The 25,311-nt window shown below is 39.6% G+C and overlaps 2 protein-coding genes across 6 annotated transcripts in view; both read left to right on the top strand.

Moving 5' to 3' along the window:
* SORCS1 (sortilin related VPS10 domain containing receptor 1) overlaps window positions 1-25,311 on the top strand; it is a 521,473-nt gene that overhangs the window by 359,478 nt on the left and 136,684 nt on the right. For all 5 annotated transcript variants that reach the window (XM_053584238.1, XM_053584237.1, XM_053584236.1 and 2 more), the window contains exon 6: window positions 16,462-16,526. In XM_053584238.1, coding sequence (XP_053440213.1) covers window positions 16,462-16,526 — 65 coding nt within the window. The remainder of the gene's footprint in view (window positions 1-16,461; window positions 16,527-25,311) is intronic.
* Window positions 19,467-19,982, top strand: LOC128581429 (ubiquitin-60S ribosomal protein L40-like). Its single transcript, XM_053584239.1, has one exon. It carries the CDS (start codon window positions 19,506-19,508, stop codon window positions 19,890-19,892), a length of 387 nt encoding a protein of 128 aa, XP_053440214.1. The 5' UTR covers window positions 19,467-19,505; the 3' UTR covers window positions 19,893-19,982.

Here is a 25,311-nt window from a genome sequence, read left to right as displayed (position 1 = left end):
CAATCAGAGGAATCACCGTTTATGACAGCTATAGTCTTATGAAATATATTTCTGAAATAATAAGATTTGAAAGTCAAAATTACTTCTTGATCCTTGGGTGTTAAAACACCATTAACCTCCTTGAAAACATCATTGATTTCCTTCAGAACTCCTGGATGTCTAGGCATATTGTCAACGAGCACTAATAATTTGAAAATAGTCTTTTTATTTGAGCAGTAGGTCTCAACAGTTTCCTTAAAATATTTAGTAAACCATGCTCTAAAGAAATGTTCTGTCATCCAATGTTTGTTCTTTCATTTCTATAGCACAGACAGAGTAAATTTAGCATCATTCTTAAGAGTCCTATGATTTTTGGAATGGCAAATTAGTATTGGCTTCAACTTCAGGTCATTAGCTGCATTAGACCTTAATAAGAGAGACATTAGCCTTTGGCATAAGGGAGCACAGTGCCTGGTTTGATCTTCTCTCCAGACCACTAAAACTTTATCTATATCAGCAATACTTTTGCTTTCTTATCATTTGTATGTTCACTGGAGTAGCACTTTTAATTTCCATCAATAAGTTGGCTAACTGTTGCAAGAGGGATAGATTTTTGGCTTTCATCATGACTTCCTCACTAAGCTTAATCATTCCTAGCTTTTAATTTAACATGAGAGACTTGATTCTTCCTTTCACTCAAATGTTTGCAGGCCATTGCATGGTTAGTAATTCCCTGATTTCAATATTGTTGTGTTTCAGGCAATAAGGAGGCCTGAGAAAAGAGGGAGAGATGAAAAAACTGGCCAAACTGTGGAACAGTCAGAACACAACATAAAATTTATCAACTAAGTTTGCCATCTTACATGGGCATGGTTAGTGCCACCTCAAAATAATTACGATAGTAAAATCAAAGATCACTGGTCACAGAGCACCATGACAGATATAATAATAATGAAAAAGTTGGAGATGTTTTGAGAATTACCAGAAAGTGAGACAGGGACTTGAAGAGAGCATATGCTATTGGAAAAATGGCACCAATGGATTTTCTCAACACGGAGTTGACATAATCTTCAAATTGTGAAAAAGCTCAATATCTAAGAAGCACAATTTTAAAAATAAAGTGCAATAAAATGAGTAGTGCCTGTATGATATTATTGATGGTGAGACACCTATGGATTTGAGAGATGTCAAAATGAAGGCAAAATGAGCATTTTGGTTCTCAATGAGTGTTTTCTGTGTGACAAATATGGAATGGTTAATGAAGTGGCCTTATTTATTTATTTATTTATTTTAATTGACACATAGTAGTTGTACATATTTATGGGATGCATAGTGATTTTCGATACATATAATGTATATATCAGGGTAATTAGCATATCCATCATCTCAAACATTTATTATTTCCTTGGTTGGGATCATTCAATATTATCTCTTCTGTTGGAAAATACATAGCATATTATTATTTACAATTGTCATCCTACAGTGCTATAGAACATTAGAATTTACTTTTCTTATGTAACTGTAATTTTGTATGTTTTAGCAGATTTTCAAATCCAAGTTGAAATTAGATTGTCTTAGTACGTGACTAAGATGTGGAATGCTAAATTCAAAACAGAAAGACAGGAAGACCCCAAAACTTAGGGGTTATCTCTTTTGACTGGGTAGGAAAGAAAAGTGGAGTGTGGACGCAGGAAAATCCTAAAACCAGTGTTAAGTCTAATGAATCCATGTAGGACACCATCCTTTATGTGTTAATACATCACAGTCTCAGGACATAAAGAGAATTTAGAAGTCATCTCATTGGACTTCCTATGACTTGCAAGAATCTTTTCTAAAAATGCTAGAGAAATGGATGAAAATAGCCTTTTAGATTGAGAATGAAACTTTGTGTATTTGTCTATCAGGATCTATCTTCCTTTAAAGAGAATAACTATAGGGAATGGATCTGTCCCACTGTTTTTTATTGTTGGCTTTGTCACTTAAAACATCAACATTTCTAAACAGAGCAATTCCGTAATTTACAGAAAGCTGTCAAGATTTTCACAGGCATGCCAAGATGTGCCCTGGGGTGGGGGAAGAACCTGCATTTATGAGATTTAAGGTAAAGGGTTTTACCTGAGTGCTGAAGTTTCAGGCAGATAAATCCCAGAAGAAAAATACTACCAATAATGGAATTACAAAGCCATTATCAGTGCTGAACAGAGCAACTTTATGACTCTATTGTGACAAGATGAAACTTGTTAGAATATTTATGCGCCTGGCACAGCTTCTGCTTTCCCATCCCAGAGAGCAAGCCTGGGCTGCCATGCGCCTCCTATGGGTAGTTAGTTACCCTTCCTGAGTAATTCTGTGGCCAAGGAAAGCAAGATGCCTAAGAGAGAGGGATCCCAAACGGACACAGTGTACAACCACGTCAGGCACAAGCTTCACATTTCGGCAGCTCCTGGTCATTACCATGGTGTAATGTTCACGACTAAGAAATTAACTTTGAAAACTGAACTTCAGTAGAGGCTTTATTTGGAGTTATTCAGATCTCCAGTTAATGTTCCTTTTTTTATTTTTATTTTTCTGATTCAGGATACAATCCAGCATCCCACATTATACTTCCTTGTCGTATCTTTTTAGTTTCCTCACATAGGTGGTAGTTCCTCAGTCTTACTTTGTCTCTGATGACCTTGAAGCCTACTAGTCAGGTATTTTGTAGTATATTCCTCAAATTGGGTTAGTCTTGTATTTTCTCATAATTAAAGGGTTATAGATTACTGGGAAGAAGATCACAGAAGTGGTGTGCCCATCGCATCAAGGAGTGCAAGATAACAATCTATATTATTAGTCAGGAAATTCACCTTGGGGAAGGTGGTGTCTGCCAGGTTTTCTAATTCCTAAATATAGGTTTTATTAGACAGGAACGTCATTTCCTGAACTTGCAGGTGGAAGATTTAACAGGGATCATTTGGACAACAGCTCAGGACTGAGGTAAAGAGCTGAAGTGAGAAAGGAGCTTTTCCATCAATAGTTCTGAGCACTCCCTTCTTTGTTCAGTTGCCAAAAGGAAGGTGACCATTACACACACACACACACACACACACACACACACACACACACATTCTCACACATGCTAGACCAGTGGTTCTCAACCTTCCTAATGCCGCAACCCTTTAATACAGTTCCTCATGTTGTGGTGACCCCCAAACATAAAATTATTTTCATTGCTACTTCATAACTGTAAGTTTGCTACTGTTATGAATTGTAATGTAAATATCTGACATGCAGGATGATCTTATGCGACCCCTGTGAAAGGGTGGTTCGACCCCCAAAGGTTCGTGACCCACAGGTTGAGAACTGTTGTTCTAGACTCTTCTTTCCTCATCTCTTTTCTGTGTTAGCCAAGGAAAACCGTAAGGCTACTGCTCCCCCCAGACAAACAAACCTCTAAGAAGGGTGCTGACCTCTGCTGTTTAGCAGGCACTTTAATTCCCCAAACAGAGAAGGTAGCTTCCAAATTAACCAAGTTAAAAATATATGAAAAATGCAGTACAGGAAGTGGATAAATATGCTAAACATTTTAAACACTCTTATAAGTGAAAAACTTGAATAGAAAAATATAGAAGTTTTGAAAACATGCTATTTAGCTTTGAGTGTCCATTTCCCCTGGGGAACTCTTACATGCTGGTCCCAGGACTGCAATTTGTATGAACTTTTGGGAAGACAGATGGACATTTATACCAGGAGTCTTAAACAAATTCCCATTATTTATGAACCATTACATTAGTCCCTCCTTATCCAAAGTTTTACTTTTTGCAGTTTTTAGTTACCCATGGTTTTTAGTTACCTGCTGTCAAATATGGTTGGAAAATAGGTGAGTACAGTCCATTAAGACACACACACATAGAAAAAGAGAGAGAGAGAGACCACATTCACATTACTTTAATTACGGTATATTTATTTAATCTATTTTATTATGCATTGTTGTCAATATCTTACTGTGCCCAATATATAAATTAAACCTTATCATAGGCAAGTATGTTTAAAATAAAATAGTACAAAACAGTCCATATAGGGCTCTGTGCTATCTGAGGTTTTAGGCAGCCATTGGGGATATTGAGAAATATTCCCTGCAGATGAGGGGGAGCTACTTGATTTCCTCTTTTAATAATTCTTCCTATTGAAAACCAGAGCAATTAGAGAAACATGGAAATTTTTATCTACATCGATAAACAGTGCAGTATCATTTTTAAAAGTAAAACATTAGATACTACCAATACCCTGTGTTCAGAAAATTAGTTAAATTATATAGTATTGTACAGCTGACAGATCAGTGCATTCTAATCCTGTGCTGTGCTATATTATGGCATATTAATGATATCATTCAAAAGCTTTTTTTGAAAAACACCTGCACAAACATCAAAAAATCACTAATGCAAACAAAGTTTTAAAAGTGGTTATTTCTGGATGGGAGGGATTGTGTGCACATTTAATTTTGCTTTTTATGCTTTGGTATATTTTACATTATATTTTATTTATTTATTTTTATTAAATCATAGCTGTGTACATTAGTGCAATCAAGGGGTACAATGTGCTGGCTTCATATACAATCTGAAATATTCTCATCAAACTGTTCACCGTAGCTTTCATGGCATTTTCTTAGTTATTGTATGTAGACATTTGTATTCTGCCTTTAGTAAGTTTCACCTGTACCCATTCTAAGATGCACTGTAGGTGTGGCCCCACCCATTACCCTCCCTTCACCCTAACCTCCCCCCTCCCTTCCCCTTCCTTGGCCCTTTCCCCATATTCTTGTGCTATAGTTGGGTTATAGCCTTCATGTGAAAGCTATAAATTAGATTCATAGTAGGGCTGAGTACATTGGATACTTTTTCTTCCATTCCTGAGATACTTTGCTAAGAAGAATATGTTCCAGCTCCATCCATGTAAACATGAAAGAGGTAAAGTCTCCATCTTTCTTCAAGGCTGCATAGTATTCCATGGTATACATGTACCACAATTTGCTAGTCCATTCATGGGTCCATGGGCACTTGGGCTTCTTCCAATAAACACACATTTCTTTTACAATCAGACTTTTTAAAACTCCATTTAAATAAATTATACCATTTATAATGTAATAAAGCAGTCAAGCATATTTCCATATGGATGGGGGTGAAGTTGGATTGGTGGGCGATGAATAGCAGAAAGTCCTGTGACACTGTGACATGGCCGTAGCCGAGGGGAGCTCTTCTCCTCTCTCCGCTTTTCCGTCCTCATTATGTCTGCAGCCCTTTCACCTGCCTTTCCAGCTTTCCCGTCCTCCTGTATCCGTGTCTGTGTCACTTCTTCTCTCCCTTCTCTCCGCTCCTCTCCTTACTTTCTGTCACGCTGAGATGTTGGCAAATCCAACTGCAGGAATTCACATCCACACACAGTGGAATACTGATAAAAAACAAACAAACAAAAATAATTTAAAAGATGAGCTCTTCATTTTCCACCATTACACTGGCTTCCTTGCTCAAGCAGTTACTGTGAGTTCAGAAGCAAACTGGCACATCCCTCAGAGTTTTTAACAAAATAGCATCCCTCTATTTGCCTAATTACAAATCCTTTCACAGCATGTATGTAGAATTCCAGAAATTCCCTATAAATAAACGAAATACAGATTGTACATCCCAAATTTAAAAATCCAAAATCTGAAACACTCAAAAACCCAAAACTTATTGAGGGCTAATATGATGCCACAAGTGGGAAATTCCACAACCAACCTCATGTGATGGGTTACAGTCAAAAACCAGCCAAAAATTTGTTTCATGCACAAAACTAGTAAAAATATTGTATTAAATGACCTTCAGGCTGTGTGTATGAGATGTATGAAACATAAATGGATTTTGTGTTTGGACTTGGATTCCATTCCTAAGATAACTGATTATATGTATGCAATTATTCCCAAACCTACAAAAAGTGTTTCCCACATCGGAAACACTTCTTGACATAAGCATTTGGGATAAAGGATGCTTGACCTGGACTAAGGAGAGGGCTGCCATTTGAGCTCCCAGGAGTTGTCCCTGCGATGAGGAAGCTGACTTCCTCCTCCGCTAACCCACTTCCATCCTTATTTCCCATTAAGCTTACTGACTGATCTCTTTTCCTTCTCAATGGAGGTGCTTGTGGGCTGTTGCCTTTAGGGTATTTTCCAAGAAGTACTAATACTGAGCAATAAAGCAAGAGAACTTTTTAGTTCTCATAACAGGCTGAGGAAGTCTGAGGAGGTCCAAGGATGAAGGATGGTTGAACAAACTAGCTTTCCAAGGCCCGGGCATCTGGCCATCCACACTGACACTGTTTCTGAGAAGGGTTAGAATTTATTAGTCATTTTTCCCATGACTACAGAGGAGCCACTTTCACACTTTAAAACCCTGCTATGTGGGCACCTCAACTTAAGAAATTAATATCCTTCCTGGCTCTAATCTCTAGCACATGGCATCCCCTCACATATGTCTAGGCCCATGTTACCATAATTCCCCATATTCGTAACCCTAGCAGGATGTCAGAACATCTGACATTATCTTTTGAGTGTAAGATATGCACTCTTAGTTATCTTCTTAGTTATCACTGTCTTGCCTCAGATTCTAAAGGGTAAAAACGAAAGGGACTTTTTCTTTTTTTTTTTTTCTTCATGAAAAGGATCATTGGAATAAGCTAAGGACTTGGGTTAGGAATTCCAACCTTGACATTTCTCTCAAGATGTGACTTTGGCCAAGGTATTTGGTGTCTGGAAGTTCTGTCCTCCTTATTAGTAACATGAGGGATTTGAATTAGTTAATCTCTAGTTAACATTGTGTTCCCCGTTTCCTAGCCTGGGGACCAGTGCGTGGCCTGTTAGGAACCAGGTTGCCAACTGGAGGTGAGCAGTGGGCCAGTGAGTGGAGCTTCATCTGTATTTACAGCCATGCCCCCTCATTCACATCACTGCCTGACCTCTGCCTCATGTCAGATCAGTGGTGGCCATAGATTCTCATAGGAGCACGAACCCTACCGTAAACAACACATGCTGGAGGTCTAGATTACACTCCTTATGAGAAGCTAATGCCTGATGATCTTGGGTAGAGCTGAGGTGGTGATGCTAGCCCTGGGGAGCAGCTACAAATACAGGTGATTATCCTCTGGTTGCAGGAAAACGAGCTCAGGGCTCCCACTTCCATATTATGGTGAATTGTACTTCATCATATATTACAGTGTAATAATAATAGAAATAAAGTGCGCATTAACACAATGCACTTGAATCATCCCAACCTTCCCACCCTCCAGTCTTGGAAAATTGTCTTCCATGAAACCTGTCCCTGGTATTAAAAAGGTTGAGCACCACGGCTGTAATGGAATTTCCATCTCTAAAGATTCCTTGATTCATATCATTGACAAAAACTGTAGATGTGCATACTATTGCGCTTCTCAACTATCTTATTATTAAGTACTATTATGATTAGCCTTTTTGTAGTGGCGTAGTGAGTCCTAGAGAAATGCAAAAGCTCGGGTTCCAGTACGTATCATGTGTTGGCTGTATTCCCCTAGGCACGGAAATTGCCTTTGGAGCTAGTACTGCCTTTCTCTTATCTTGTCATTATCCTTCCCGAATTCGTGTCATGTATGAATTTTCTAGGCACACAACATGTATTTTCATCTGAGTTGTTGACAGCTGCTGAGCAGGACACTGACAGGAGCCCAGCCTGGCAGTCCCATTGCCATCAATCCCACACTTCATTGATGGACACCAACCATTGATTGGCACCCTGTAGCAAATTCTTCTGTAGTTAAACCTTTTATAGTTTATATGTCTTTCTCACACAGCTTTTAAGAAATGTTATTATCTCCACCTGAGATAAGTTTAATTTCCCTCTTTTCCCTATTAAACTGTAAGCTTCATGAGGGATGAGGAGTTTTCCTGATTTATTAACTGCTAAACCCCTAATGCTTAGAACTAGCACATTGTAGGTTTCAATAAACATTTAAAAATGTATTCATTTAAAAAAAAGTTCAGGATCAGCGTCTGCCATGCCTGGTGCTCAATGTAAAGGGTAGCACAGGAATCCTCAGTTTAGTGACAGTCTCCATGGTGAGTGGCCTGCCCAGCACACCAGGGGTATACAAGATGGTTCACTGAGGTGTGGGAAGGAAATGTTAGAGTTTCTGTCTATTCTTTGTTTCCATTTTAGTTTCTATTGGGGGTTTGTTTTCCGAAGTTAGTATATGAGTATCCTATTGCATAGTCATAACTCATAACTAACAAATCGTCATGTATTGGATACACCTGTTTCCCCCCTTGCTTTATATTCAAATAAAACAATTGGAGATTCCTATTTCTGAAATTTTTTTATGGAATATAATTTCTGTGGGTCAGATTATCTCTAGCAGCAATAATGTTTAGGTTTCAATTCCTTTAAACTTTATATTTGCTCTACTCTGTTGTCTGAAGTTCCTTGTCATTAACTGAGATGGAAGGAAAAGAATTGAGAGGTTCTCTCCTCCCCTTGTCTTCTGTTACTGTGTCTCCTCCAGCTCAAGCAGGGCCTCCAACCTCCCTCCTGTGACTCTGAGTTTAACATTAGCATGAACACACCCCTCCTGGCGATCTTTAGCATTATTTTACTGAACAAAACTCTCTTTGGTCTTAGCGATCCTAGAACTTTTACTAAGACGGTATCAGAATTACAAGTATTCTAAGACTTAAGAAAGTTCCAGGTGTCCTGTCTACACAAACTTCACTCAACTCTTCTCTCTCTCTCTCTCCCTTTGTTATTTGCATACAATAACTATGTTCCCCTTAAACTTTATTTTTCAGACTTAAGAAATTTTCCTTCTTCTGTTTTTTTTTTTTTTTATTGTTTGGGATTCATTGAGGGTGCAAAGAATTAGGTTACACTGATTGCATTTTTTAAGTGAAGTCCCTCTTATAATTGTGTCTTGCTGCCAAGTGGTATACCATACACCAAGACCCTCAATCCTCCTCCCTACTTCCCTCTCCCCACTCCCTCATTTTCCTAACCCCACCTTATATTAAATTATGTACTGCCTTCATTTGATAATTGAGTACATTGGATTCTTGCTTCTCCATTCTTGTGATGCTTTACTAAAAAGAATATGTTCCAACTAAATCCAGGTTAATAAAAAAAAACTTAAAGTCTCCATCATTTTTATTGATTGAATAGTATTCCATGGTAGACATATACCACAGTTTATTTATTCATTCTTGGGTTGCTGAGCATTTGGGTTGTTTCTACATTTTGGTGATTATAAATTAAGATGCAATAAATGCAAATTAAGCAAAAAGATAACCTTCAGAATGGGAAAAGATATTTGCATGTAACCCTTTGCATCTGACGAAGGGTTGATACCTAGACTCTAGAGAGAACTCAAAGTAATCAGCAAAAAAATGAATAAAAAATCCAATTTATCTGTGGGTAAGATATGAACAGAAACTTCTCTGATGAAGACAGATGAGTGGCTAACAGACATTTGAAAAAATGCTCATTGTCCCTGATCCTCAGAGGTATGCAAATCCAAACCACCCTGAGATGTCACCTGTATCCAGCAAGAATAGCCCACATGACAAGGTCTCAAAGCTGCAGATGCTGATGTGGTTGTGGAGAGAAGTAGACAGTTTTACAGTGCTGGTAGGACTGCAAACTAATACAACCTTTTGTGGTCTTAGTATGGAGAATCCTCAAAGTACTCAAATTAGACCTCTCATTTGATCCTACAATCCCATTACTAGGCATCTACCCAGAAGAAAGAAAGAAAATTTTATTTTTATTAATAGTACAGATGTATTAATATTTAGAATATTACATATGTACATCCTCATTATAATTTTTTTGAAATAACTGATAAGGATAAGGACTCCTTTTACTGTCAGAATCTCCATATGATCCCAGAGGTAACTACTGTTAAGAATGATTCATGTGCATTTCCAATGTTTTTTATTATGTTTATGTATTTTTTTTGTTTGTTTTGGATTCATCAATAGAAAATACTGAAACAAGTTGGATATTTTCATTGAATAGATTGAAATAAGTTAATTAAAGATTTATCCCACTAATTTCATGTTCTGGTGTGGAATTATCTCCAAGATATATTATTGAGTAAAATTAGCAAGTTGCTAAAAATAAATAGAGTATATCACTGAAGATTAGAAAGATAAAAAGAAACCTTATTAAGAAATATTATAAGCTCCCCCTTTACCTTGATCTCAAGCTCTTTGATCATTTTAAATATATCCCAACATAGCCCAGTGGCACTGCGGTCTTTGTTTGGGGATTAGGTGTGGTGATCTGGCCCTGGCCCCTTGTTGTCTGTCTTAGACCCCCATGTGCTTATGTAAGAACCACAAAGACAAAGACAGCGAGGAGCATGCAAGTAGGGACATAAGAAAAAATTAAAAATGCAAACAATAGTGGAAAAAGCAAACTCATTACATTAAAAAAAAAAAGGAAAGTGAGAAAGGAAAGGGCAGAACTACAACAGAAAGGGTGGTTGGTTCTGGCTGATTTCGACCTGGCCATGGCAGGGTCTTCGTAGTGCTTGTTTCTAAATATTGTTGTTTGAACTTTCAGCTTTCTTTCTATCAAGCCTTTTGTGTAACAGATATCCTCCCCTCCTCATCCCCTCCTGAGATTTCTGTATTGCTTCATTGAGTCAGACTTCCATTTTTCCCTTTGCTCCCTCACACACACAGGTACAAACACACACACTCACATGCACACACACAGGTGTTGCAGACAGCAGGGAAACAGCTGATTCCTGGCTTGAAAAGAAAAGATGACAAAATGTAGAATTTGGTTGGCTTGGGGTCACTGGCCATGCTGCTTCTCAGAAGGCCCTATGCTTTCAGGAGACTGAGAATGATTTTATTTTTCTATTTATTTATTCATCTATTCATTTGTTATTTGTAGTAGGTACCTTTGGTTCTGGGAAACCAGAATGACAGTACAGAGGGCAGAAGAAAAGAGATGGGGGTAAAAAAAAAACATACTTCTTAGGCTCAAGGGAGAAGGTAAAATGGCACCATTAGACTGTTTTACAGTATCCAGACATTTGCCCTGGTTGTTCAGTGGATAAGACCTCAGGCTAAGATGACATTTACAAAAATAAAAGTTGTGGCATTAAGCAGGGTGTTAACCTGGTGTTCCTCTGAAAGCCTAATTATGGAGGCAGGTGAAAGGGAGGTCCTGAGCCATAGAAGAGAAAATCAAGATATCCTGCTGCAAATACCTGCCAGGCACTTTGCTTCTCTGGATTGCAGAACAGGACCACTTGCTTCAATGTGCATTGCTCAGGAGAGGGCCGTGGAAACAGGAGTGGTTCCTCAAACAAAGGACAGGAGGGCAGGGGTTCCTGTCTCTGCTCCTATGCAGATCCCTCTGCATGCCTCCCTATACCATTAACTGCAATTCTAAATCCAAATAGGGGCTACTCTTTCATGGTGTTTATTTTTTAATTCTTGCTCTGTCATTATCTGTATCAGGACTTCTTGTGGGTTTGCAGAATTTATGGCGCACTATGTTAAGCCGGTATAAACTCAGATAAAATGCCAGTCCAATGATAAACTGGTGACATTTCTGAGTTTCTCTGTTGCAAATCTCTGCAAAGGCTGCATTCAGCCCCCTCTGGCTGATGTTGCGCTGCTAATATCACTGGTAGACTTCATCATGGCATGGTTTATTTTTATTCATATTCTTGTCTTGGTCATCCTTAGGTTTTGTTCCAAAATAGCTCCTAAATGTGAAGACCCATTTATGAAACTGGAGGCATAGATGCAGGCGGCTGCGTCAGGCTGTCATAGCCAGTGGACTTGTACTTCAGACTTTACCAAAATAAAGAGCCCACACAGAGATGGGGACTGCCGTTCTTCTTTTTGGCTGCTTATAAATTTACATGTTTAACTTTCTTTAGTGCCATTCCATGGCTTTTAGGATCAAATACAAAATCTTAGTACTATGCAAAAAAGTGCTTTATGACTGGACCTCTGCTGACATATTTCTTTTGTTGGTTTGTTTTTACTTCTCTACTTAGAAAACAGACTTCAGCCTGTTGACCTACTACATATGCCTGTAGGTATTGCTTTATCTTTGAGCAAGGGCCTTAGTTCCTGTTATTTGTCTCTAAATAGAGTGTTTTTCCACCTCTTTGGTCCATTGATCATTAACTGTGTATTTTTTAAGATTCAACTCATTTATTCTAAGAGCATTCTGGAACTTCCTTGCCTCCCAGGTCTCTGCAGGTGAAAGGTCATTCTTCCAGTGTCTTTCAACAGCACCTTGAATATTAGAATCCTTGTTTCATTGGGTTACTCTCTCTTCTATAGTTCTAGAGGTCTTAAGGCAAGAAATCTATAGCTCTTGTTTCTTATTCTATGTTAGGGACTTGGGATGTTTTACTGAATAAGTAAATGAATAGGTGTATAAGTGAATTTTATTTATTCATATAGTTAATCTCTGGGCCATTGACTCTTTTTTTTTTCTCTGTTGACTGATGGTGATAAATAATTTTGATAAATCAATTCTGTTGTTCACATATCCAAGATTCTCCAAGAATTTTTCAATATGAACATTAATTTTAATTTCTTAGGTACCTAATAGTATTTCCTTTCCATGTCCTGAAAGAATAAGGGGAAGGAAGAGAAGAAAGAAATTAGCCTCATTTTATGCACACTTGCTATGTGCTAGGAATCTTTAAGATGTATATCCTAGGAACATTACTGTAAACTCATTCGTAGATTTAAAAAGTGAAAGCATAAATATAGAAGCAATTTACCAAATGCCACATATCTAGGTCAGTCGATAAATGGTATAGGTGCCTGGTCTGTGCACATCTCCTTCCTCCTAAACAGCTCCACACACATTTTCTGTATGTGCCATGCAGTACTTGGCACAAATGCACAGAAAGGATTGAGTTTGTCTGTCAATAAGGGACATTGACAAATGAGTCACCCATTATGACATGGCCTATGGGCGTCATTCTGGAAATCTCAGAAAGGATAACCAACTTAGCTTAAGTGGCTCCCCTCCTGAGAAGCCTATTTTCAACTGTCAACCATCTGCAGCTCAGCCATGGGGATAAAATTATGAAGGCAGAAGAAACGTGAGAGTAAACACCAGGCAGACACCAGCATGTGCACAGGCATGAAGAATTCTTTTCTACAAAACTCAATTCATGAAGGAAATTAATTTTCTTGGTTTGACATAAAGGTGACACAAAGGTTGACAAGATACAGCTTCCTGTCGCCATTTTCCATAGTTAAAGGATCCTGGACCAAAATTTTCATCTCATATTTATAGAGAGATTCTTTCTGATCCCAGAATTGATTCACATAGTAATATCAGGTATAATAGTAAATATTGACCAGTGTAAATATGTTGTCTATATGTTTATTCAGGAAACTTCCTTTATGCTTTGGTAAAAAACAGATTGCCTGTATTTCAGGACCTGGTGTAGTAGGAGAGTCATTTATGTAGAGACCGGGATATTGATGTGTACTGGGTGATCTAGAAGCATAAAGCGATGGTGTCCAACCCTTTGTGCTTAATACCAGAATTTAAACTTACGAACATCTTTGGATTTCAATGCTTGAAGCCAATCCTGAGATCTCACTCTACAGAGTCCATCTATAGTTATGACAATTTCATTTAGATCAAATTCTATGTTTATATTGTTTTTATTTGATAATTATGATGTTGAAGAAGAAACATGATAGTCATCCTAAAATACACAAAAAACTACCTAACTCCACAGCTCTGGCTAAAATGTGGGGATATATATAAATGATGCTATTTGGGTCACCTGCAGGGATGTGCTTCTCCAAGGTGTCTAGTCAAAGACAGGGCCACTAAAATCAAACCCTGCCAACATTCAACACTGACTATCTTCACAATTAAGGGCTCACTAGGGCCGTAAAGTAAAAGCAGCAATAATTCTTTATCACCTGTGACTGCTAGAAGTACTCCTTAGATCATTAGGTCTAGGTGTGAGCACATCAGTAAATAAAAGTTATATGAAACAATGTGGTTTTACTTTAATATATAAGGTTTTATTTCATTGTTGTAGTTGTTTTATTATAGACCAGTGGTTCTCAATGTTCCTAATGCTGAGAGCCTTTAATACAGTTTCTGTGGATCAATGCCCACAGGTTGAGAACCGCTGCTATAGATGGTAAAAAACTTAGGATAAGGAGATGAGTTCACCACTTTTAATTCTGGAAAAACAAAGGGCTCTATTTTACTCTTGCCTCTTTTTTGTTAGTTGACAAGGGGGAGAAAAATGTCTCTTGAAACAATAGATCTTGCCCTAGAGATAATATAGTATTTTAAGAAACTACTGCTTTAACTGTTTTGGAGACCTGAGCCTATGGAGGGCTGCACCGGACACAGGTAGTCATTTTGTCTCCCATTAACACTAACTGTAAGTTAAACAGAAAGTTTGCATGCTAGTTTTAAAATGGTGTTTCTGGAATCTTTGCTCTCTCCTATACACAAAAGGTGGTAAACCTTTCTTTCAAGGAAGACACTCAAAGCATAAGGCAAAGTGGGTGGCAAAGGACATGGGACTTCCCATTGATAGTTTGACAAAACAGTTAACTGTGGACCTTTCTAGTTTGAGGCTTGTCAGCCAGCTCTTTTTTATTTTTAATTCTCATGACTCGTGGCCTTGTCATAAGAGGTCACCTGTAGATTCAATCAGTGCTTCAGTGCGGAAAGATGGAATGCCACCCCCATGCCTAGTGGCCACCACGGTATTTAAGTGAAATGATGATGCAAGAGTCATGTTCTCTCTCCATTCAAGTAGGTCCCAATGACGTGAAATGTCCAAATGCACGTTGCAGGTCCAGCTGAGGGAAGTTATGAAACCTTTATTAGAGAATATCTGCTTCCTGGGTGGAGAAAACAGGATTTCATGTTTCAAGAGTAGACTCTGAATTTCAGGCCAGCCATCAATCAGAGAAAACTTACTGACAATAACAAGAGCGCCTTCGGGAAAGTTCCTTTCTAAAGATGAGGGGTGACTAAGCTAGCCAGGCGTCAGACTCTTTAAGTTGGATGAATGAGTTCAAATAAGAAGAGTTTGGGGAATGTCCCTGGAACAGGGATGAATTTACTTATTTCAAAGAACTCAAAGACCTTTAGACCCTCCTGCTCTCCCTTTTTCTTTCTTTCTCTCCTTCTCTCCCCCCCTTTCTCCCTTCCTTCTTTCATATCACATTTGACTCTCCATTACATGACATTATGTACATGAATTGTACATAAGCATACATGTGGATGTATATACATGTGGATCAATTTTAGCTGAAGACAGAAGCTTTCAGGGAACAGCAAACTCTTGCAGTGTGGCAGGAGATGAGGAAGTAAAATTGAGATGGAGTTTATCTGTGTTGTGTCTTGGGTGCTACACTAAGTCCCAAAGGATATTTTTAACATCTGCGATTTCTAGGGTGGATTAGATGGCTGGGCTGAGTGGCTGGTGGAAGACAGAAGGACCAGTTTGGAGGCATTCAGCTATTTTCCACATAGATATGGAACAAATTAAAGTTATGAAAACCCTGATTTTAAAAAAAAAAGTACAGATGGTCCCAAGTTTAATTAATCTTGCTGTACAAAAATCCTAGAGATAAAATGTGATTGCCCATTTCATTTATGTAACAGAATAATAATTATTTTCTATTTAATATGGCTCACTGCAAGATTACACAGTAATATGTGCCTCCATGGCATTTTCAATAGGATTTTATTTTACTGGCACATATGGTTTCAGGCACATGTCAGAAAGGGAGGTGCATCCGCATCCCCCCTCACCCTGGTTCAGTGACACTGAGAATGGTCACTCTGTGCTGTGGATGACACTGTGTCAGTGGAGTCATGTGCTGTGTTCATAGTTCATATGGGTGTATTAGGTTGACCTGCAAATTTCAATTCAATTAGATCATTTTGCAATGTAAATTACTACTTAAGTCACCCAGCCGAAGCAGCCTGCCTGGCATCTGCCTGATAAGTTTTGAAAGCTCAGCACACCATCCGTGGGGCCGTGGGGAGGGCACACACACCCCTTGTGTAGAATCTATTTGCAAACTGAGCTACCCTGTTCCCCTGAAAATAAGACCCTGTGCTCCCAAAGATGTGCTAGGTCTTATTTTCAGGGGACATCTTATCTTTCCTGTAAGTAGGTCTTATTTTCGGAGGATGTCTTATTTTCGGGGAAACGGGGTAATAACAGGCAGTATCCTCACCAGAGTTCAGCCTGGCCTTCACCCAATAAAGTTGTCATTATCATTTCTATTTGATGTGGAAATTTCACTGTTAGGCTATATAAATAAAATAGAATAGATACATTCCAAGGGTGGTGGTTTTAGAAGCCTGTGGATATTAAGTCGGTGGGCTCTGCCGAGCTCCTCTAAGGCACATGTGCAGTCATTAATGTGGCTGTCTCTTTTCATGTTTCTCCATTTCTCAGGTCTGTGATGGGGTCAAACAAGGAACCAGACCTCGTGCATCTCGAGGCCAGAACTGTGGATGGTCGTAAGTAAATCAAGTTTGTCCCAATGTTCTTAATAATATCAGTTGCCATCAATCTGTCACCAACAAATTCTGTGTAATGATCTCATGGTATGCGCACAGAAATGGGTGATGTGTGGTTTCTGGGGGCACTGGGTGGCAGGGGTTGCCTGCTGCTTTCTGGGGGGACTGGGTGTCAGGGGTTGCCTGCTGCTTTGGGCTCATAGCTGGTAAAATCCAGGTGTCTTCTGCTTTTGCATCAGAAGAGCTAAGGGCAGGTAGATGGGCATAATGACACCGTGGTAATAATCCAAGTTGTTTGGGCATGAGGACTTTCCCTGTCTTCAGTAATGCAAAATAATCTTAATAAGGTTTTTAAATGTATATTTGCGAATATATTTATAAAATATGTGTTATCCAGAAATATGCGTATTTGGATCATGGTGACACCAGCTCAACCCTTCATTCAATCAAGGTGTTTTTTAGGGTAAAGGGAAAATCCCCAAATTCCTGATTCCTAAAGTGTCTTGTTGTTGCTATTTTGTTTTGATTTTTTTTTCAGTCTCCTTACGTTGTCAGCTGTTACCTAGGCAGCCCCTTATGATTGTGCTTGGACAAGACACTTGGAGAGAGTAGGAAAGGAGAGAATCATTCTGTGGGCCCCATCAGAAGCAGCAGGTGGAAGCCAGTGGCGTGACTAGCTCGCCCTTTGCTAGTTCTCATCAACTGTGATTAGGGCTGCCACAGTGAAGATTGTGGAGATTGTTGCTTTAGGTCTGGGATATCAAGGAACGTAAGTGGAAGATCCAGAATTCAAATCCATGTCTAAATGTCTCAAAAGTCCACTCCCTAATTGTGTGAACAAGCTACTTAAACTATGTAAGCTGGAGTTTTCTTATCTGTAAGTTAATTAATTACGATGATTCCTGTAGTAGCTAACACTGATGGAGAAGTTACCCTGCACTGAGAGTTATGCTAAGCACCTTATATCCTCCATCACAATTAATCCTCATGACTGCTTTGTGGGTTGCTATTCCTGTTTTAAAGAGGAGGAAACCAAGGCATAGAAAGTTAAAGTAATAATATATCTAAGGTATTATGGTAAATAAGTGGATGGCACTGCTACATACATTTCTATTTCACAAAGCCTGTCCAGGTGAGACCTAGAGAAACACTTTAATAAACATTTTATTAACCACTAGTGCATGCGTTTAATAAAATGCCACACACAGTGCCTGACCTGTCAAATGTTTCAATGACAACAGTGCAGTGTTTCTTCCTCTTCTGTGATCCTGAGGGTTAAGGGTTGAGTGCTTGAGAGGGTAGCACTAGACCTAAGATAGAGCAACAGGGGAGAGAGAGAAAAGAAAACAAAGCACAGGAAGAGTGTACAGAAAAAAATGGGATCACAGGAGACAAGACAGGAGGAAAGGAAGGGGTCTCAGTGTGGAGGAGAAGAGAGTGGGAGATTTGCAGTTACCACAGAGCGACGAGGCTGTTGCAGGTCGCCCAGTGCCAAGCGAGAGTGATAATCTGATTTTCAAGGCACTCCCTGTTTCAAAATTAATCCCTCAAAAATTGAAAGCAGCCTAATCATGGTCATTTGTGACTGTCGACCTGTCCTTAGCTCTTCTGAACACAGAGGCAGAAAATGCCTGCACTTTACCAGCTTAGAGTCAAAGAAGAAGGTCAGTGCTGCAGCCCAGACTCCCCAGAAGCCACACATCCTCCATTGCAGTGCACACACAGTAACTTTTCTCATCTCTAGGAGTTTTGCTTCCCAATTTGGAGGAATAAGTATATTTTTTGACTGAGTCTGTAGGAACACAGATCAGGCGTTGGTGTTGACCTTCCTGCTCTGTAAACACGGGCGAAGCTGCCATATGGAATCCTCCCAGCGCGGTGCGGACTCAGGGTGAGCCCAGCAGGTTGGAGCTGCCTTCCACCCCCTCCACGGGCTGTCTCAGGTGGAGGGTGATGCCTTTATCTCTGTGGAACAGATGATGTGATCTTGAATTCTGAGGTCTAGTTCTTACTACACAACAGAGAGTGAGATCTTTTCTTAGGGCGATAGTAAACAGTTACCTGCTCAATGTCCTGTTTTCTTCCTATTGCCCTGATAACAAGGAGCCAAGTTCTCCCCTTGCCTTGTGGCTCTAGCACAGCCTGGAGCCTGCTCATTTCCTCAGCCTGATCTCACACACTTTATCCTCTCCTTTCTTCTTGCCTATAACCATTTGGGATTGCTCTACCTCTTGCCCGAGGTGCTGATTGATGCCTGTTCTTTCCTCTGTCTAGAATACCCTCTTGTCTTCTCCCTGCCCTGACAAACCGAGTCTAATTAATCACCAGGCATGGTGCAGACTTGAAGTTATCTGTTTTTATTAGGAAAGCCTTCCTTGAATTCCCAGTCTCTTATTTGGTTTGCTTTTATCCAACTATGTATTTTTTTCTTTATTGCATTCATCTCAGTTTGCAATTATACATTCTATTTATCTGATTATTTGATCATGAGTTTTCTGCCCTACCACTCTATAAGTTCTGTAAGAGAAGAGACCATATATATCTTTGTTTACTATTGTATCTCCAGAGCAGGGCCAGGGCACAGTGGCATATACTTGTAGCCCCAGCTCCTCAGGAGACTGAGGCAAGAGGATCACTTGTGTTCCAGAGTTTGAGGCTGTAGTGAACTATGATCTCACCTGTGAATAGCCACTGCACTCCAGCCTGAGCAACATCTCTAAAATAATGTCGGTAGCACATGCAACTCCAGTCCATGCCATGGTGTGCACATGTAGAGGGATCTTTCTAACTGTATGTTAGATGAATAAGTACCTAGTGGACCAGTTGTCAGGGTTACATCTCACTTCACAGTGTTGCCTAGAAACTTTAGAGCATTGCCTCTCAAACTTTAACATGTATGCTACGCACCCTAGGAATCTTGTTACAATATGGATTCTGGCTTTTTCTTTTCAACGAGGCGACCGAGCTGCAGACACAGAGATGCAGATCTTTGTGAAGACCCTGACGGGCAAGACCATCACCCTTGAGGTCGAGCCCAGTGACACCATTGAGAATGTCAAAGCCAAAATCCAAGATAAGGAGGGCATTCCACCTGACCAGCAGCATCTGATATTTGCAGGCAAACAGCTTGAGGATGGCCGCCCTCTTTCAGATTACAACATCCAGAAAGAGTCTACCCTGCACCTGGTGCTTCGTCTGGGAGGTGGCATCATTGAACCTTCCCTCCGCCAGCTTGCCCAGAAGTACAACTGCGACAAGATGATCTGCCGCAAATGTTATGCTCGCTTGCACCCCCGTGCTGTCAACTGCCGCAAGAAGAAGTGTGGCCACACCAACAATCTGCGCCCCAAGAAGAAGGTCAAATAAGGCCCTTTCTCCACAGGGCAGCCTCCTGCCCAATCCCCATGGCCCTGGAGCCTCAATAAAGTTACCCTTTCATTGACTGGAAAAAAAAAATATATATGGATTCTGATTCAGTAGGAGCCCGAGATTCTGCATTCCTAACAAGCTCCCAGATGGTGCCAACACTGCTGATCTGTGGAACATGCTTTGAGTAAAAAAGCTCCACAATAGAAAATGAGTGAAAGAGCTTTAGGGTCTGTTCCTTATAACCATATCCCTTGTTTAGAAAGCTCTGTGTAGAATTGGTAGCATCCCAGATTGGTTCCCTTCTCAAGCTTTTGGGGATTCTGCTGCTTTCTGGCTTGTGGCATCTAATTCACATAACCCTGTATCCTAAAAACAACCAGGAGGCCATCACCTTCCCGAGTCTGCACATTTCCTCACACCAGCATTATCCTCTGCTCCCTGAAGGCATTGCAGTTGATAATGCCAAACTGTCATCTCAGGCTTAGCTTTCAAAGGTATGAAATACATCAGTTCTAATTTTATTTATTTTATATATATATATATTTTCTTTTTACAAAGGCAGCATCTTCAGAAACTATCCAAGGGTAGAAATTCAATAAAGGGATTTAATTTGAAAACTTATCCCTATCAAAACAAAACAGAGGAAAAAAAATACCTACCAATTGAAATAAAGGACGTAGGCCTAACATCTAACCTATCTCAGTGTAAAAAAAAAAAAAAAAAATGAGATTGTCTCAGTATCATAATCTCTCTCTCAGTCTTTCTCCAAGGCAGTCAATAACCATGGCTCCTGGTAAAAGAATCGGAGAAGGAGGGAAGGAAATAGCACGGTGAGGTCAGAGCAGCAAGGTGTTAGCAAAGAAAATCCAGCTGGCGGGATGAAGATGTGAGAGATACTTATCAAACTCAGGCTCCAGCCTGGAAGTTGCTCCAAGAACTTCACACCTAGAGGTGATCTCTTTCTCTTTTCAAGAGATCCTCCCTTGTTTTTATTTCCCTTCCTTATACAAAATGGAAGCATGTGAAACTCATTGTTTAAATTGTAGGTTGTCCATCTTATAGGGCATATGCCAAAATAATGTGTATATATAAATATACATATTTATATATATTTTATTTGCTTTTTTGAACAAGACAATTTTTTTCTGATTTTAATGTGTTCAGAAATTCTGTAGCCTAGGCCCTGGGACACTTGACAGGGAGAGATCCTTCACTTGCTATTTGTCTGGGGTGGTTTGCATGGTATCTGGGTTTGTTAGTCAAAACTTTTTCTTGGTAGCATCTGAGTTGTTCCTAGATTGTATTTTATAATTAATTTCTGTTTCAATTAGAGTCCCCATATTTGAGAGAACAAAAGCTCTGGAAAGCTTTTTTATTAAGAAAAAAAATTACATCTTTATTTGTGCTAATCTAGTAACTTATATATGATTATAGTCAAGTATAAGTGTTGGAAATAAACTATAGTAGCATTAGCAACATCGGTGATTTTGTCATAGTGAAATCACAGACATTTTTAAATCACAGTTGTTATATCTTAAAATATTATTTATGCTCTTTTTTTCTTCAAAGTTATAGTAGTTAATCAGACCTGCCATTAGATCTTGTCATATAATACATTGATTTTGAAAGTACATATTGGGTTATTATAAATTAGTTATTTTAATATTTTGATAAATATTTAAATTTATTTGAATTAGTTTTTTGCTAATTCTAGGTAGTTTATTGTATGCATTAAAAACATTCTGAGAAAATTGGTCTACAGCCTTCCTCAGATCAGTTATGGGGTCCTTGGCACAGAGATTCTGAACCCTTGTCTCAAAAAGACAAAGAGTTTGGGGCAGGGTGTGGTGGCTCACACCTGTAATCCTAGTACTCTGGGAGGCCGAGGCAGGTAGATCTCTTGAGGTCAGTCAGGAGTTTGAGACCAACATGAGCAAAGTGAGACCCCATCTCTATTAAAATTGAAAAACTAGCCAGGTGTTGTGGTGGGCACCTGCAGTCCCAGCTACTTGAAAGGCTGAGGCAAGAGGATTGTTCAAGCCCAAGAGTTTGAGGTTGCTGTGAGCTATGATGCCACAGCCACTCTACACAGGGCAACAGAATGAGACTCTGTCTCAAAAAAAAAAAAAGACAAGAGTCTGCAAAAGAATGTATGCTTCCTTTTATAAACTATAGTTTTATCTCAGATGCTCTGGGAAGCTTTCGGTAAGGGTCTGTGACTGCCACAAACCTTTCTTGCAACTGTGCTCTCCTCTGCTACATGGATATCTTGTCGTTTACATCTGTAACAAGGATGTTATTCTTTCTTATACTTCTGCCCTGAGAGACGAGCTGAAAAGAGCAAGCTCAATTAAAATCAATCACAGGACGTATTACGGGAAAAATTTGAACATATTTATTGGATGTGGCATTTGTTGTTAGCCCCTGCATTCAGCTGAGGACAAATTGACAAGTCTTTATCTGGGAAACAAAGATTGTATTGTTTAACCTCCGTGTGAGGGAGTGGGTGTGCGTGTTGTAGGCACCTGTACATTAAAACACCAGAGCTCAAACCTCCATTCTATTGATTTTGCTGACATAGGTGTGACTGGGTATATGTGGGTGTAAAGCATGCCATTGGAGAGAAAATGTGTTGACCAAGATTGGAAGCTTTGTGAAAAGCTGTATCTTATTTCATCTCACTTCGACATCTAAATTGTAGCTCAGAGCCCAAAACATTGAATACGTTTTGATTTAATAAATATGTGTGTGTCATTATATGGATGGACATTTCTACTGAAAGGGTCTTTAACCATAGGTCTGTGGCATCCTAAGAGAGGTAACCAGGGAGCATGAGAAACGTACCAACCCCCTAGAGTGTTGCGTTTTATGCATATATGATTTTGGAGGAAAAGACATAACTTCTATCAGGAAGTTCTTCACACATCACACAGGCATATATAGTTCCATATTTTGCTCATCTGGGAGAACATGCTTGTAAGAGAACCTACAGTCCCAACTTAGCCCATCTTTGCTTCACCCTTTTACTTATGAAGTGAAAATGCCCCGCTCGTAACCTGAGCATGTGTGCACTGGTATTGATCCATGTTAAGAGGGACAGGGGATGATGACGGGTCTCAGTGTCTATTTGCATGAGTAAGTAACCTTGTAGAAACTTTCCCAAGGACTAATCACTTTCACTGGGGAAAAACAAACCTTGGCCTTTAGCCAACTGTGAAAATGACTGTCCCAAAACTCTCTGTGAAATGAACCTCAAACCAGCAGAAGTAGAAGAGCAGAAACCCACTACTTGCTAGAACTATTCCCCCCACTGATTCTAGTCTTGGGTGAGAACTGGAAATCTCCTTTCCACTTGCTCTTCTCTAGGCTTAGCGGTGTATTCTGCATGTTGGACTGATGTGTATCAACATCTGGACGTAGTGCTGTGGGGAGGTGACAGAGGCTGCAGTTCCCAGAGTCCTCGGTATCTGAGCTGCAAGCTGTTTGGGTGTTTTTACTATGAATATAGCGTACTTGTACACATTTACCAACAAAAATAGCAACAGCAACCATCAAAAGGGTAAGCAGTATGGAAGCATGTCAGTTGGAAAATAAATTCCACTTCTTCACTTTTATTCCCATTCCTAAGAGGTAGTATTGTGTGTGTGTGTGCAGCTGCCTTTCTCCCTAACTTGTTTAGGTTTACACAGATTGTTTAGGTTTACACAGATGAATACGTGTTTGTACATGCTAACATATACTCAGAAAAGTTCACGTTGTAAAAACATTGTGTCAGATTTAATGTTGGTGCATATCACAGCAAGTTAAAAATTACTCCATGTCAGTACATATATGTGTAGCAACTTCAAGGCTAATCATGACATATACCTTTATTATATAGTCAACTGTAAGTTAATAATCACAATCTAGTTGCTAAATGTGTGCAGCTTTGGCTATTCCAACCAAGGCTGATACATATACATAAACACATGTCATATATTTGGCTCCCACAGGCACCCAACACTGCGGATAGAGGAATTGATGAAGAGACATCCTTGGGGCACAGAGTATGTGCACAATTCAGTTTCTCTAGACATTGTCGCACCGCCTTCTGAAATAGTTGCAACAGTGCACAGTCTGTTCGTGTGAAGCCTTCTACAATCTAAGACATTATCAAAGGTTGTTTTTTGTTTTAAAAAACATAACCTTTTTCATGAAGGAAAAAAAAGAAAAGCATTTTCCTTCCACTTTAATCTATATTTTTTTTATTAGGAATAAGGTTGAGGATTCTTATTTTTCTTGGCTATTTTTATTTCTCTTACAGTGAACTTTAAAAAGATACCAAATCCCTTTAACAGTTTAGAGAAGACTAACACTTTGGCATTTATATACAAATCTAAAAATCGTGAACTTGCCACCCCCACTCCAGCCAAAGTTCTGACTCCCACATTTCATAGTCTTTATTTTCCTTCTCTTTCAATTTATTAATAGCTTCTAGGATGGCATTTGGAGGAGATGAGATGATTCCCTTTTGGGTCAGATTCAGATGCTGATAGATCCTCACCGCTTCCTGACACTCGGAACCAACACATTCTCTCCCCTGACTTCTGTCCGGAAATCAAAGTGGTGCAGCCCGAGGGAGCACTATGTGTCTCTTTCTAGTCCTGTCATTCTGACCCTTATGTCACACTGAGAAAGCCTCTTGATTTCGACTACTCATGATACCAACTTGGCTTCTCGGCTTTAGTCACCTAAAGACAGGCCTGAATACCAACCTGAAAAGCATGAAATAAGATAACATGGGCCTCCCGACGCAGCTCTGAAAACCGTTGATAGTGACAGTGCAACCACAGTCTCAGCTGGACAGCTTTCAAATTGGGTTCTTTGTAGCCATTATGAGCCACTTCCTCTGCCTCCAAGCGCCCACCTCCCTGCGAGGAGTCTGTGCCCCTGCCTCCCGTCCTAAAGATACAAGAGCAGAGGGACACAGAAACCTTGTCACTCCCAGGCCTTGACTCTAGGACGAAGGTCTGGGATTTGTGGGCTCCTTAGGACATAGTAACAGAAGTTCATATAGTGTGTGTGTGCACGTGCCAATTTCCAAGTGTTTAGAAAATCCTTGATGTTTTGTGATGCCCGCCTTTTAGAAAAGTGTCATCATACAGACATTGGCGCTGACATTCTCTTCCTTGGTCCTCCACATTCTGAAGCGACAGTGATGCTAGTCTTGGTCCTTATATTCCCATCAGCGGCCCTGTGCTGCTGGGCTGGGTACTTTTCAGCTCTACTTAACAACAATCCTTGCAGGTAGCTATTATTATTTTCCTCATTTTTAATAATGAGGAAAAATATGGAGATTAAGTGTTTTTTGGTGTTATCTCAGAGTTAGGATATAAAATCAGCTCTGGTTCACTCCAGACCTATTATTCATTCCTTT

Source organism: Nycticebus coucang, chromosome 3 (assembly GCF_027406575.1).
Source record: "Nycticebus coucang isolate mNycCou1 chromosome 3, mNycCou1.pri, whole genome shotgun sequence".
In the NCBI taxonomy this organism is placed as follows: domain Eukaryota; kingdom Metazoa; phylum Chordata; class Mammalia; order Primates; family Lorisidae; genus Nycticebus; species Nycticebus coucang.
Note: the sequence above shows the minus strand (reverse complement) of the source record. Positions and strands in the feature narration are given on the sequence as shown.